Source organism: Alosa alosa, chromosome 19 (genome assembly GCF_017589495.1).
Source record: "Alosa alosa isolate M-15738 ecotype Scorff River chromosome 19, AALO_Geno_1.1, whole genome shotgun sequence".
Classification (NCBI taxonomy): domain Eukaryota; kingdom Metazoa; phylum Chordata; class Actinopteri; order Clupeiformes; family Clupeidae; genus Alosa; species Alosa alosa.
In genome coordinates, this window is record NC_063207.1 from 8,412,878 (window position 1) to 8,428,911 (window position 16,034).

Sequence of the window (16,034 nt, forward strand, 5' to 3'; positions counted from 1 at the left end):
GGGAAGGGGCACCATTACATCACCACACCTCAAAAACTAGATTTATTAACAGCCACGGGCACAGTTTTAGAGCGTGGCATGGGTCAAAAGAGTACAACATTACATCAGACTTCATACAGCATTTATTAATAGTCACGTTCATAGACTCCAACTGATGAAGGCAGACCAGCAGACCAGCAGACCCCCCAACCCAGGAGAGAGGTGCAAAGTAATAAGTAATAATGGTTAATGGTCATCTCTGAGTCTGACATGTCTGAAGTACGTTGGAACCTGCTCTTAATTAATGTTTGTAACCTGCTCTTAATTAATGTTTGTAACCTGCTCTTAATTAATGTTTGTAACTCTTAACTTTATTAAGTACCTTGAGACAATGCTGATTAGTAATGGCTTTACACAAATGAATAAACCTGAACCTATTGAAATATACATTGCGTATGAACTGACATATTTTAGGGATTGACACAGAGCTTGTGTGGGTCAAAGGTAAGGGGGTCGCTGCGCACCTGTAGTTGCCCAGCTTGACCCAGATGATGTCGTGGTACTTGGGCCGCTTGCCGTTGCGGCAGTCGTTGCAGAACCAGCTGCCGTCAGGCATGGCGATGTTGAGACAGTCGGGGTGGAACGCAGCTGGGCACGATTCACAGCACAGCAGACTGCCACCTGAACACACAGACACAGAGGGGAACAAATGTGTGAAACGGGGCGAGACAGACATCATCAGGAGTGACATTCTTGCCGTGGGGTTGAGTGTGCGGGAGCATGTGGTCCTACAGCCTTTTCTGGTTTTGCGCTCAGGCCCACCAACACACAGCTCAATGCTGATGGTTAGAAGTTACACAGCAACTCATGACAAGAGTTCCCACTCTAAGTCAAATGTAAAATTCAATGACTAAATTCCATGATATTCCAGAAATTCCATGATCCGTGGGAACCCTGTCATGAGCTAATTACATGGTTTTATTTCATAAACATTTATTACCTCAGACGAGTTATGTTGTCTGATGTCTGAAGTTTCAAACGGCCAAAACTCTAACACTATAGTTTTACAGGGATGCCCACCGAATTACAGTAAAACACAGTTACCACATCATATGGCCATAACAGAAACACGAGTTATGGTCATTTTGACATTTCAATGAAGAATTAGGGGTGTGCATCTCCACCTTATAAGATCATCCGATATGATTCTAGATGCATGAGCAAGGATACAACACAGAAATTATACATTTGAATACAGAAGGATTTGGTGCGATTCGATGGGATACAATGTAATATGTATCGGTGAGTCTTTACACACGTAAAAAGAATGCTTTACTGATTGTGTAACTAACGCAAAATAAGGTAAATAATTTACTAAAGCAAACTAAAATTTCAATTAGTTTTGTAATTACTGAATGAAATAACAAATGATCAAACCTTTAACCAAGTCCATGATGACAGTGGGCAATTTTAGGGTTGCTGGGAGACGGAGGGCAGGGGTCACTAACCTTTGGAGCAGACAAAGCACCAGCTGACATTGACGTGGCTGTGATGGCTGCGGCCCTTCTTGGCCATGAAATGAGCGCTGCAGATCATCGCCGTGGAGGTCAGCATCTCACTACCTGCGGCAACGCACTGGTCTCCTGCGTGGTAGGCCACCGGGCAGCGCAGACAACGCATCATCTTACCTGTAGTCACAAGGGACACACAGAGCTTTTAGCAAATGAGTCATTAGAAGCAGTAGAAGTTAAGATTAGGGCTGCACGATTATGGCCGAAATGATAATCACGATTATTTTGATCAATATTGAGATCACAATTATTCATCACAATTATGAATTAATTTTAGTGACAAAAATATTTTTTCCCCTAAACATATTGGACTTGCTATCTGGCTCACCAAAATTCTTCCCCTCACATTTACTCCCCTAAATTACTGCAAATATAGACTTGACAGTGACTTCCAAACAATTTTTTTGTGCGTGCTACTTTGTTAATATTTGGGGAAACGTTAACTGCCTACCGGGAATCCTCCCAACGCTCCCCATTAGCCACTTAAGCTCTGCTTCTTGTTCATGAGTTTAATCGTTTAGTCCAGGGGTGTCCAAACTTTCGACTCAAGGGCCACATTGGGTTTTGAAAATTAGCCGGTGGGCCACACACAAATAATAATAATAATAATAATAATAATAATAATAATAACAACAATAACAACAATAACAACATTTTGTATTATTTCTGTTGTAGAAAATTAATTTCTTAAGAAATACTGTTCATTTGATGCTGTTTAATTCATTTATAAATAGTGCACTGTCACTTTAAGACTCTTTGCCAGCTCCACTCAAATAGTCTATGGCTAGTGCTGTGCCCTCTCATCAGTAGTGGGAACTACTGTTGCCATCGCGCTCTCTCTCTCTCTCTATTGCACGTTCAAATGCGTTCCCAATTAAAGCAACACCAAAGAACTTTCCCTCTGTCGCACTGTGGGATAAATTTTATATGTCTCTCATTGAATGTTTAGTATACCTTACATACATGTAGTGAAATCTAATTGCCATCACCCTACTCTGACCCTTGTGTCTTTTGCAACTCCTAGGTTAGAATGTTTAGTTAACTTAACCCTTGTGTCAGAAGTATTTGGGTAACCCCAGGATGCGGGGTCATGAACATTTTTTATCTTTGTCAATACACCAGATGGTTAAGTGGGGTTGTAAACATTTCGTATCTCTGTTAAAATACTAGAAGGTAAGTGATTAATGGAGGGCGACAACTTGTGATTTTCCATGGGTGTGGGATAAGGTATAAGAGTTGGCTTCACCCACAGATGTGTGGGCTTGTTACTTTGACATTTCATGTGGGTAACATTCTCCCGGCGTCGTGAATAAAGCTGCAGTCTCACACCAGTTGTCTTGGATCAATTTTGACCACATTAATGGCGACGAGGATGGGATTACCTATTCCTGAGGCATAGCGAGGAGGACCAACGGCGCAGGACCCAACAAAGTTGCAACTGAGGGAGATCTCTTTGTGATCTTGGGAGAAGGCCGTCACCAGCACCAAACACTGCTTCGCGGCACCCAGCCTGGCCAGAGGGAATCCTCCTGTGTCTCGGATACTGGTAACGACCGTGATTCGGTGGTCTGAACAGACGTGGTGGTGAGTCCCTGATTTTACACTTTGAGGTGGTAAAATAGGGAAGGAAGGCCTGTCCCTACCCGAGAGAGGGGTAGTGGTTGAGTGCACATTTCCTGCCAGGGATAGTGGTAGTGGCCTTGCTGCCTATGCGTAGGTGGTAAATTGTGAGTGCACTGTTTTTGGTAATGCGCATTATATTTCCTGCCAGTGATAGTGGTAGTGGCCTTACTGCCTATGCGTAGGTAGTAAACTGAGTGCTCTGTTTTTTTTTGGTTATGCGCATTGGTAAAATAGGCCTGAGAACATTGGGTATCTGATAAGACTGTCATCACATTTTGTTGGGTTTTGCTCTGATTTTAGGCGTGAGGTAATTGGAAATAAAAATATCAAGGGGACACTGCGATGGGGAGCAGTAAGAGTAAAGCTATTAACTTACCTAGAGGAGTATAATCCAGGGTGTTTGAGGGACATGTAGAGAAAGTATGAATCTAATTATTGGGTAAATGGCATAGGTGGACTGAAGGAAAATTTCCTTTATCTGGAGTGTTGAGTATAGAAAAGCTAAGTGAATGTAGGGCTATGATGGAAAGTAGGGTTAGGCCTTTTAAACCGGAGGTTTATGGCAAATGGGAAAAGGAAGCGATGGATAGAGAAGAGAAAAGAAAACAAGCGAAAGAGCAGAGGGAAAGACAGGTTTGTACGGAAGAGAGAGGGGTAAAGGCTGACCAGATGACTGCAGACATCAGAGCAGAAGTATATGTGCAGAAGAGTGAGCCAGAGCCATCAGCCCCACCAGCTACGCGGCCTAGACCTCCCAACTATGATGATACCTGGGCCCTTGTGTATCCACCACTCCCTCAGCCACCTCCACAGTTTACCAAAGCAGTGTGCGAAGAGGGGGAGGCAATGGGGGGAGAGGTGGAAAGGGAGAAAGGGGAGGATATGGACGTGGCCGTGGGGGCAACAAGCAATAGCATGGAGTGCTGGGAATGTGGTAGAATGGGCCACATGGCACGTAATGGGCTACTTGCACAATCAGTCACAATCGCTTCCGCGTTCTACTTTGTACTGCTCAGCTGTTTCCGGTGCTACGATGGCGACAGCTGTGTTTTACACCCGGTCTCTTCAAGAACTCCCAAAATTGAGTATGACAGATGTCCACCGCATCTGCAACATGTCGAAGGTCCCATCATTTAAAATGGACAAGGGTTTTAGGTTGTATGTGGGGCATTACATACACAACTATGAAGGTAAGAACATAATTTAAACTAACTGACTAACGTTAGTAAATGTTAGCGCTAGCTATAGCTTACTTCATACGTTGATAGATAGTCTAGTTAGAAGCTATAGCAATCGTTATCGTTTGTTTTTTTCGGTGTGGGTGTCATGATGAGTATGCTATCTGAGTAGCAATGTAGTAAACACGGTGTGCTTTATCTAGATTTAATTCACATTAGCTAATAGTGAGGTTAACTTTGACAGTGTTGTCTGTGAACCGTAATGTTATGTCTAACTAACGTTAACTCCGTGAGGTAGTTCAATCGTGTAACGGCTGTTTAGCTTGCTGCTACTTGTAGGATGTGTTGGCGTGAATGATGCATAGCTGTTGATACACAGGTTATCACCAATGACCCATAACGCTAACAACTTAATCTGTTATTTTATAGTGTCCAATAAAGACAGGATGACAGGGCAAGTTGGCGTCAGATCATTGTGCTACAGGTCTATGCTGAAGTCTGAGATGCCACATCGTTTAAGTGTAGGCAGGAGCTCCAGCTTTATTCATCCTAACCCTCCCCCATGTTGCCTAATGTTAATGTAATGATAGTTTTGTATGTAATGAATGTAATCAACATTGAATAGGGTGAGAAAGTTTATGGTCTAAGCATTCAGCAGTTTAGGTTTTTGCATATGTTAAATAACACCACGGTTTTCCTTTTTTTTTTTTTTTAAAGCAGGCTGACTTCTTTCTTTCTCTTTCTTCTCAGATTACACTTGGTGATTCAACGCCAGTGGTAATGACACAGAAGACATGTTCCTGTGTGGCAGGCACTGCTTTATGCAGCCACATAGTGGCCCTGCTGTATCAAAAGGCACACTATTCACAACTTGAAATACCAGTGGTACCCCCTGTTCATAGCTGCACAGAGTCAGAACAGCAATGGCACAAGCCAAGAACTATGGTAATTTTAAGGAGATTGAAGTTTTTTCATTGATCATTGCTTTGAAGTGATCCCACTCTCAGTAATTGTATTTGTCTGATAGGGTGTGAAGCCTGGACCCATCAACGCCATGGTCTTCACCAAGCCAGTACCAAAGCGAAGGGTACAGACTGGAGTAAGGTAATAAGAGATGATTTCCCCCCTAGGAAATAATCCCAGGTCCAGGCATAATTGATCACCACACCTGTAGATATATCTAAATCCCATGTGCCACACCCAGTGCGATACTCCTCCAAGTGGCTTAAATAAGTAATAGCTGAATAAGTCTTAATAAAAGGTAGATATAAATTGCTTGTACAATAAACATTGCTTGATGACATCGGATATTCGGCCAATTATGCTTATTGGTCCAATTCTTCATCAATGCGCTCATTAACTCCTTACCAATTTTCTGTGTGGTAAAGGGTAGTCTTTAAGTTTTCATCAACAACACCTTTATTGTCTGAAAACAGTGTAGAATGTCATTTGATAAAGGAAGTTGTTGCCATTTTTTTCATTCGCTGTATTCCTCCCTTATTAACACAATGTATCAATATATTTTTTAGGAGTGGATTTTACAGAGGCCTGGTCGGTCCATTACCTGATCCCTGCATGTTCCGAATATCAGAAGCATACAGTCGCTTTAGCCTTGAGGATCAGCCACTTGTGACCACCATGAACATGAGGTCTGACCAGCCCCTTGTGGAAATTGGCATCGGGTTAGTGCAAAAGGGAAGTGTATTGTCCTATCAACAGCCTGCACAGAAGACCCGGTACATCACACATATTCATGACACGCCACCAACACCACACTTGCCGCTGGATGGACATGATTGCACACCATCAGATTGTGCATTTGTATGTACCAAGGAGCAGCAGCTTCACCTAAACAGTTTGTCCGTGTCCATGGAAATGGCAAACAAAATTGAAATAGCTACACGAGAACAAAGTTGTTGCCCTGAATGGTTTGAGCTCCGAAAGCCGCGGGTGACCGCCTCTAGGTTTCGGGAGATCTGCCATGTCAAAGGCCAGAGCTCTGCTGAGTCGCTTGCAGACCGAATATTTAAGGGAACAAGACAAACGGCAGACATGAAGAGGGGGGCTGAGATGGAGTCAGAAGTGGCAGCTGAATATAGTAAGTTAGTCCATGTCAACTATGCACCCAGTGGTCTAGTTATTCATCCAACCACCCCCTGGCTTGCTGCTTCTCCAGATGGTGTTGTTTATGATCCAAACGCAAACCCCCAATTCGGCCTTGTTGAATTCAAATGCCCTAATGTCAAAAACTTTGTAGACTGCAAATACGTAAAAATGGAAAATGATTCCCCAAAACTTAAAAAAAGCCACGCCTATTACTGGCAAGTACAAGGGCAACTGCTCCTCACAGGGATGCAGTGGTGCGATTTTGTTGTGTGGGCACAGGAGGACTATCTTGTGCAACAGATTTACATAGACACTGAGGTGCAAAAATCAATCAGAGAGAAAGCTGATTATTTCTTTTTCTATGTCTACATGCCACGATACCTACAAATGAGCTCTAAAAACATGATCAAAATATAACTTATTCAATCCAATATAAATCATCATCATAAAAAAGAAAAAAAAATAGACCAACATATTGTAATAGTTGTTCATTTTTACAAATCCAATGTATTATAACTGTTCATTTTTATAAATCTATACAAATGATTGGGCATTTTACAAATCTATACAAAGGGGTTTAATGATTGTTCATTTTACAAATCTATACAAAGGAGCGCATGGCCGCTTACTGTATCCAGCTGCCACTTCTGACTCCATCTGCCACTTCGGAGTTGTTCATTTTTACAAATCTATACAAAGGGGTTTAATGACTGTTCATTTTTACAAATCTATACAAAGGACCCTATTGATTGTTGTAATGTACTGTCACTGCCTCTGTATAATCCACTCCTAAAAAAATAACACTAATTACTGAGTCAAAGACATGATGGACAAAAATATGGTTCAAATGTGTTATAGATTTTTATTTGTAAACAATAAATAATGTGTATATATATATTAGGTAGGTAGTTTTTGCCATTTCAGAGAACATTTTTTTTTTTATTTATGTGATATTCATGCGTAGAGTACCCACTGTTTTACTTTTGAACTAATGTATGTGATACTATTGTGATGTATCTAATTTTACATTAAAATGTATGTACAAGTAATATTATTTCTGTGTTGACATGATATGTAGTTATTTATTTAAGCCAGGCCTTCACTAAGGCCTTGTTCTGATAATTGGATAACAGACATGCCACTGTGAACATTTGGCTGATATTTACAGTCTGAGTTAGTGGAATGATGCCATCGAAGAACTTGTTTTCTTTGATCCTCCTGATTACTCTTTCCACGTGTACTCTGAGACGTGCTATGGCTTGTGTTGTAATTACATGATGTGCAGGCATCTGACTCTTCCTGGACAAAAATGGTGGACAGTACACCTTGCAATTCACACAGTCGCTAATTAAGAAACCCTTGTCCACCATCACTGCCATCTCCTCTGTAAGTAGCTCTGCTAGCCCTGCTCTTTTGAACAACTCTTTATCACTCACTGACCCTGCATATAATGAGGAGACAAAAGTCACTGCACCATGTGGAGCAATGCCAATCAGGCCTTTCATGGTGCAGTGACTTTTGTAGCGTGAGTACATTTCACTCTGCAGCAACAGAGAGGACGGAGTCTGGCATTTAAATTCAGTGCAATCTATGATCACCTGTGTGTCAGGGAAGTCGCTGAAAACTGCTGGGAGATTTGCCTTAACTTCCTCAGGTGACAGCCAAATGCATACAGACCCAAGGAGGGTGTATAGGTAGTTTGTCCATGATGACACTACTCTGCTGACTGTCGAGGAATGAATTCCAAACCGATGTCCTAAGTCTCTCTCCTTCAGACCAACAGAAAGATGGACAAGGAATAGGAAGAACTCATCTATTGGCTGCAGTACCTGCCTCTGTGGATTTGATAGACATATTGTAAATTTGTCTCAATCCACAAACCCAAATGGCTGACTTAACATAATAATAATAATAATAATAATAATAATAATAATAATAATACATAGTGTTTATAGCCTAGCTATTAAAGCTAACTCTGACACCTACCCCTGACACACATGAACGGGTCACCTCTTCATTTTTCTTAGCTGCTGCTCTGGCTCTTGTGATTCTAACCATTTTGTGGACTGATGGCTCAATGAGCCACCAGAAGCCATTGGGAATCTAGTGGAGCAAAAATACATTTGATTGATTTTACATGTAAATATGTACTTTATAATTTTTATAGACGAATAAACTAATTGGCCTAGTGTATGTTTATCCTCTGTTGAGGTTTTTGTAGGGTGGGGGTAAAGGAAAGGAGGACGTTATTATGCCTGCCATCAGTACCAGAAGACTGAAAATATTTGCAATCTGCATAGCTTCTAGCCTACCTAGTGTAAAACCGTATATCCTCATCGGATCCTGCAAACCGCTGCAGTCCGAATTTTCGCTGCAGCCGTAATTCTTGCAGCTGCTTTTTAACTCCTCCACTTCACATGCCAAATCCTCGTTTGCCGCGACAGCTCAAATCTAAAGGCAGCGGCTCTGGAATAGCACAGTAATCATGATCGGCTGACACTTCGGTGTCTGACTCCAAAGGAAGAGATAACTCCGGTTCCTCTGGCCTTTCTCTCCTCTCCCACACACTGGGTCGTGTTGTGAGCCTGTAGGCATTCCACTCAAAGAGCATAGGTATTGCTCCTTTAGCCAGGCGTCTTGACCTCCTTCTTTTGGCTCAACTAGGTCGCTTTCCATGAAGTGTCTGCTGCAGACCTTAGTGTGGGATGTTATATTAAAACTATCCCGACGAATGTTTGCCACCCACCTTCGTCGCAGATCGGGCTGGGTTGGGAAACTATGGAAGCTTAAGACACCGATAAATTTAGCGAGAAGCATTACATAACGGAACACAGCAATGTTCCGAGTACTTTCTAGCCTGTTTGAGTAGGTGGTGGGTCTTCATTACTTTGCGACGCACACTCATGTTGTTGTTGTAATAGTTTGAAAAGTTAAAAAACGTGAATGAATGAATGAATGGGCGTTACCGTTACCATGTAAACAAATAGTACCGGAAGCGTCCGGGCAGCACTAGTTTTAAACGGATATACGTAACAAAGCCGAGTGCAAGTAGCGAATTGCAGCAAGGCAAACCAGAAACAGTACTGGAGTCAACCATCACAGCAGCGCTCCCAACACCCTGTCTGGTCACAGCATGAAAAGGCTGAATAGGACAGGGTGGACTTAAGAGAACAGGGGGCGCCGGGACCCTGTGGTGACACTTCTGATTTACAACATGGACTGTTTCCTCAGCTCACTCTGAATGCTACAGCACAGCCTAAACTCTCTCTCTCTGTGAATGGAGATATTTTTTCTTTTTTGATTGATACAGGGGCAGATATTAGTACGATAGGAAAGAAGGATAGTTGTAAGTTTATGACAATGAAAAGTACGAGAATAGTGCATGTTACAGGAGCGTCAGGTCAGTTAATAGCAGAACCAATCTCTAATCCATTGGTAGTTCAATATGAAGATCATGCATTAGAACATCCTTTCCTCCTCAGCAGTGTTTGCCCGGAAAATTTACTGGGCCGGGACCTTACAACTTACAATTTCACTCACACATAATGGGGTGGGTTTAGAAGGACCTACATATTCGTTTTGTCAGATAACATGCCCAACCTGGATAGGGTACGAATGCACACAGCCTAGTGTAGTATTAACCTCACCGGTCTCGGTCCAAGGAGATAAAGAAACACCAGAGTACTTGCAATGTGTGATGACTTCTTTTCATGATGTCCCGGAGCCGGAATACATAGAAAAATGGTACCAAGTAGGACAGTCTGTTAAGACTATTGAGATAGCCGGCATTGTTACAAATAAAAGCTACGCTGCAGCTGTAGTAGACCTGTCACCTGGTCTGACATCTGTGTTTGCAAACTCAAATTCTTATCCCCATGTGCCTTTGCAAAAAACACAAGGGGAATGGTGTGATTGTGGACCATTAGTTAAGGCATGTGTAAATGCACAGGATTGGGTGCCTGTCCAACACACCCCTAATTTGTTTTATTCATCATCTCTGAAGGCATATTTTTTCCAAAATTGGAGCTCCTTAACAGTCACCCCAGTACAGAGACATGTTTTTGTAAAGCCAGAATCTTCCTCATCACAACAAGAGGAGTATGTGGCTCTTTCTGCTGAGGAAAAAGCGAATATTTTATCAGCAGTACCTGATTCATTATGGGCAAAAGACAGTTATGATTTTGGGACATTGTCTACTGCTCAGCCATTGATTGTACACGCTAAAACTTCAGGACATTATCCATCAAAAACTCAGTACCCATTATCAAAAGAAGCTGAGCAGGGCATAGAGCCAACATTTAAAGCATTACTTAAGAGAGGGGCCATTGTGCCCTGCCCCTCCTCCCCATGTAATACACCCATTCTGCCTATAAAGAAACCTGACAATACTTGGAGATTTGTTCAAGATTTGCAAATTGTTAATGAGGCTGTTCAGCCAAGACATCCAATAGTGCCAAACCCATGTACTATTCTCTCAACTTTGCCTGCAAATGCAACTTGTTTCACTGTCATTGATATAAAAAATGCATACTTTACAATCAGAGTAGATCCATCTTGTCAATTTTGGTTTGCGTTTACTTTCAAAGGACAAAGATATACATGGACGAGATTGCCACAAGGGTACACAGAGTCGCCATCCGTTTTCAATGAAGCTCTGGTATCTTGCCTCTCACAATTTATTCCGCCAGCTGGTAGTACTGTTATCTCTTATGTGGATGATGTGCTATTAGCAAGTCCGTCTAGAGAGGTGTGTCAAATTGACACTGTGGCAATATTAACATTTCTGGCCAGTGTGGGACTGAAGGTCTCCAAACAAAAGTTGCAACTCTGCCAGGAGAGAGTGAAGTATTTGGGTCATATACTCACTCCTGGCTGCAGGGCCCTAGATGCATCTCGCATCTCAGCAATAACTGCTTGTCCCAGACCCAGGATAAAGCAGCAAATGTTGCGATTCCTAGGAATGATTGGATACTGCCGTGCTTGGATTTTAAATTATGCAGAGAGGGCACAGCCTCTCCAAGCATGTGCAAATACATGTAAAAATTTGACTGACGAACTGACTTGGACTGACAATTGTGATAAAGCCTTTGTAGATCTGAAACATGCATTAGTGTCAGCTCCAGCCCTGGGGTTGCCTAATTATGATCTACCATTCCAGTTGTTTGTGTGTGAAAAAGCAGGGTACATGTCGGGAGTGTTATGTCAACAGCATGGGGGTCAGCACAGACCAGTGGCTTATTTATCTAAGCAATTAGATCAAGTAGCAAGAGGGATGATCCCTTGCATGAAGTCTGTAGCAGCAGCTGCCAGTGGGGTGTTAGCATGTGCTGACATTGTGTTGTTGCATCCACTCACTGTATATGTCCCACATGAAGTACACTCATTGCTTCTACAAGCAAAAACTTCACATCTTACACCTGCCCGTCTCCTGACATATCAGCATGTGTTATTAACCCTGAGTCATGTAACTCTTGCACGGTGTACAACACTTAACCCAGCAACATTACTGCCAACAGCAGATGATGGAGATTTGCATGATTGCTGTGAAGTTGTCTCTATGTGCACTAAACCACGCCCTGACATTTCTGAAACACCTCTGTCAAATCCTGACTTAATACTGTTCGTGGATGGCTCATCTATGCGTTTGGAGTCCGGAGAGGTGGGGACTGGTTACTCTGTAGTGAATCAATTTGAAGTGGTTGAATCTCACTCCCTCCCTGGTACTTTTTCTGCCCAAGCAGCTGAATTGGTAGCCCTATATAGAGCATGTATTTTGGCAAAAGGTAAATCTGTTTGCATTTATACTGATAGTCGGTATTCCTGGGGAATTGTACATGACCATGGGGCGATTTGGAAAGAAAGAGGTTTTCTCACAGCTGCAGGCAAACCATTACAACACAAAGATCTGATAGCTATATTGTTGGATGCCATTCAACTTCCTGCTGCTGTGGCTGTCGTAAAATGTGCAGCCCACTCTGCAAGTAAAGATGCTATCAGCTTGGGCAATAAAAGGGCAGACGCGGCAGCTAAGAGCCGCGCAGGGGGGAGTACAGAGAATACCACCTGAATTTTTGAAACCACAAAAAACAATTAATTCTTTCATAAACTTACAAATACCAGATGTAGTTACATCTGAAGAAGCTTTAAAGGAAGCACAGAAATCTTCAGATAATCAGGAACGACGGAAATGGAAAAATTGTAAAGAAAATACACATGGTCTGTGGGTACATACCACGACAGGCAGACCAGTCCTTCCAAAGTCTTGTTTTCACATTATTGCTAAACTATCACATGGTTTAGATCATGCAAATGCTAATGCTATGACTCAGACAGTAGAGAAAATCTATTTTGCACCAGGATTCATTACAGAAGCAACCATGTTTTGTGCGAGGTGCATTACATGCCTAAAATATAATGTTGCACCTACAATGAGAGTCAAGGAAGGACATCACCCACCACCTGAAGGCCCATTTGAACACATTATGATGGATTTCATTCAATTGGACAAATGTAGAGGATATTAATATTGTATGGTAATAGTTGACATGTTCTCAAAATGGCCTGAATGCTACCCAGTCAAGCATGCAAATGCCTTATCAGTAGCTAAGGCTTTAATGAGAGATGTTGTGCCAAGATGGGGAGTATCCAAGAAACTAACTTCGGACAATGGAGCACATTTTGTGAATAAAATCATTAAAATGTTGTCAGAGAAATTGCAAATTAACTTTAGAACCCATTGTGCATACCACCCACAGAGTGCGGGTGCTGTAGAGAGAATGAATTCAATGTTGAAAGCAAAACTGACTAAAATCACTGTGTCAACAGGGATGGATTGGGTGACAGCTCTTCCTTTAGCTCTTCTCTACCTCAGAGGCCGTTAATCAAGATCTACAGGGGTTAGCCCCTTTGAGATTTTGACCGGACGTCCCTTGCCGGCTCCAGGGTTACCACACCCACCTAACCTAGAGAATGTAGATAGGACAATGATAGGTTACATGCGAGCACTGATTGCTGCTCTGTCTTCTGTTTCCCAACAGGTGGCGTCGGCACTACCACAAAGTTTCCAAAGGACACACCCAGTGGAGCCAGGCGCCTGGGTAGTCATAAAGGATTTAAGGAGAAGACACTGGAATGAAGAACGATGGAGAGGGCCGTTTGAAGTAATATTATCTACACCTACAGCAGTAAGGATTGCGGAAAGAGACACTTGGGTCCATTTGTCACACTGTAGAGTGGTGAAGAATCCGGAACAATACATGGACTGAACTGAGTATCATAACCAACACGTGGTTGCACGAGAGGATTGACAAACACACTTTTTGCAATAGGCTGAAGAATACATACTTTGAAGAGGATTAATAAAATATCACTAGCATCATATAAGAATATTCTTTCTCAGTTTAGCTAGATAAACGTTACAAGTTTGTTGTTTTGATTTAATTTTATTTGGACAGTAACCTGAGGAGGGACTAAACCACCCAAGTCAGCTCTGCTGTTGAAGACTAGGATTAGGTTTTATTTTGGTTTTGAATAACTGAGAAGACGAGATGTTGGTGATTGTTGTGCTTATTCTTCATCTAAGGGTTATAACTTCCTCCCTTAAGGATGAAGTGTGTGGTAACAATAAAGTATGTGAGTTAGCCTTTCGTGCCAAAACAACATTAACAGGAAATAATGACACATGTTGGGTATGCCAAGACAAATCTTTTCAGGTGCGAGTATTTCCATATCGCACTTTACAGGACTCTGTATGTGCAGCCGCCAGACTATGTACCAGCCCTAAATGTCTTTCAGAAGTAGGGTTAGAAAACATAGAGAAATTCTTGCATGGCTCATCCTTGAATGTTATGTTGACCTTAATGGATTCAGTGTGGTTAAATGAAACAGGAGAGTGGTCAAAAAGAAAATTAGGGTGGATTAACTCTGAGGCAAATGCAAAGTATAAAGATTATTGGCCTGTGTCAATCACAAAGGGACAAGCAATACCTCAAGCAGCAAAACCTTATACCGTTTGTAATAATAGTGGATTTCCTTTGAGAGTATCTGGATGGAACTTAGAAACTATGCAGGTGCCTGCTACTAAAGGTTTGTGTGTTTGTCTGTTAGGTCCTCTGGCAAAGATAAAATGATAAGGAAACAATTAGGACATAGTAAATGCCAATATTATCTCAAAGCAAATTATGATCAACTTAATTCGGCTGATAGCCAAAGTGAACATGGGATTTGGCTGGGAGGGAACTATTATCCGCTCATAAGGTATAGCAGTGTTCCAAGTCCAAACTTCAATTTTGCGCTTCCCATGGGCATGTATTGGGTGTGTGGTAAAATGGCATATTCATACTGGCCTCCTAATGCTGTAGGAACCTGTTACATAGCTGCTATTGCGCCTACAATGTGGATTTTACATGGAAAATATTCTAATCAAAAACAATCTACTAGATTTACCCATAGAGAGAAAAGAGAGATGACTTATACATCAGGAGGTATGAGTAACTGGAAAGGATATGTTATAGCAGACCCATGGACAGGACAAGGAGCTACTGTGCGTTGGACTTTTTCTCTCTGGGGTGGTGTAGTAGCAGCTTTACAAAAAAATTAACGGACTAGCTTATCACCTGCAAAGTGTAGCGAATGAAACAGCAGCAGCTCTTTCGATGCTGAATGAGGAAGTAAAATATATGCGAACTGAGCTAGTAGCCCATAGAATGGCCCTAGATATGTTGTTAGCAGAGCAAGGGGGTTTGTGTCAGGTTGTTGAGACCTCATGTTGCTTCTTAGTGCCAGATGAGTACAACAATATCACCCAATATATTGAAGACATCCGAAAAGCTGTGCCAGATCCACCTCCACTTACTGCTTTTGATATGTTTCTGGAGGACTTTGAGAAAAGATTTGGTACAACTGCCTCAAACATCCTGATGGGAATGTTACGAATTGGATTACCATTCCTTGTCCCTGTGGTGGTTGTCCTTATAGTACTTCTTATAGGAAAGTTCACATTAGCTTGTATATTTAGAGCTCTAAACAGACAGACCACAGTGACAAATTATGTATCGGTTACTGCGACTGGAATGTATGAAGACATCTTCCCATTTAGGGAAACACCAGATACTGAGATAGAGGAAACATGTTAGTAAAAGAAGTGTACAAAGTAGTCTGACCCGATGTACCTGGTTTAAATGATGATGATGTAACTGTGTTTTTCATTTTCTGTTTTCCCTTTGTAATTTAGATTTAGAACTGCAATAATCTGATTAATTGTTAGAAGTGAATTTTAATCATTGTTTGGTAGGTTTAAATATAAGGTTGATTAGACTAGTTGTGTTAGTATATACACATGTAGAGTACTGTATTAAACATGTAGCTTTACAGCTCCACAGGGGGGAATATGTGGGATAAATTTTATATGTCTCTCATTGAATGTTTAGTATACCTTACATACATGTAGTGAAATCTAATTGCCATCACCCTACTCTGACCCTTGTGTCTTTTGCAACTCCTAGGTTAGAATGTTTAGTTAACTTAACCCTTGTGTCAGAAGTATTTGGGTAACCCCAGGATGCGGGGTCATGAACAT

The 16,034-nt window shown here is 41.8% G+C and overlaps 1 protein-coding gene across 3 annotated transcripts in view; it reads right to left on the bottom strand.

Annotated features, from left to right (window-relative positions):
- Positions 1–16,034, bottom strand: part of nsd2 (nuclear receptor binding SET domain protein 2) — a 40,235-nt gene that overhangs the window by 10,371 nt on the left and 13,830 nt on the right. For all 3 annotated transcript variants that reach the window (XM_048227534.1, XM_048227535.1, XM_048227536.1), the window contains exons 15-16: positions 1,488–1,667; positions 504–660 (exon numbers count right to left, since the gene is read on the bottom strand). In XM_048227534.1, the coding sequence (XP_048083491.1) occupies positions 504–660; positions 1,488–1,667 (337 nt within the window). The remainder of the gene's footprint in view (positions 1–503; positions 661–1,487; positions 1,668–16,034) is intronic.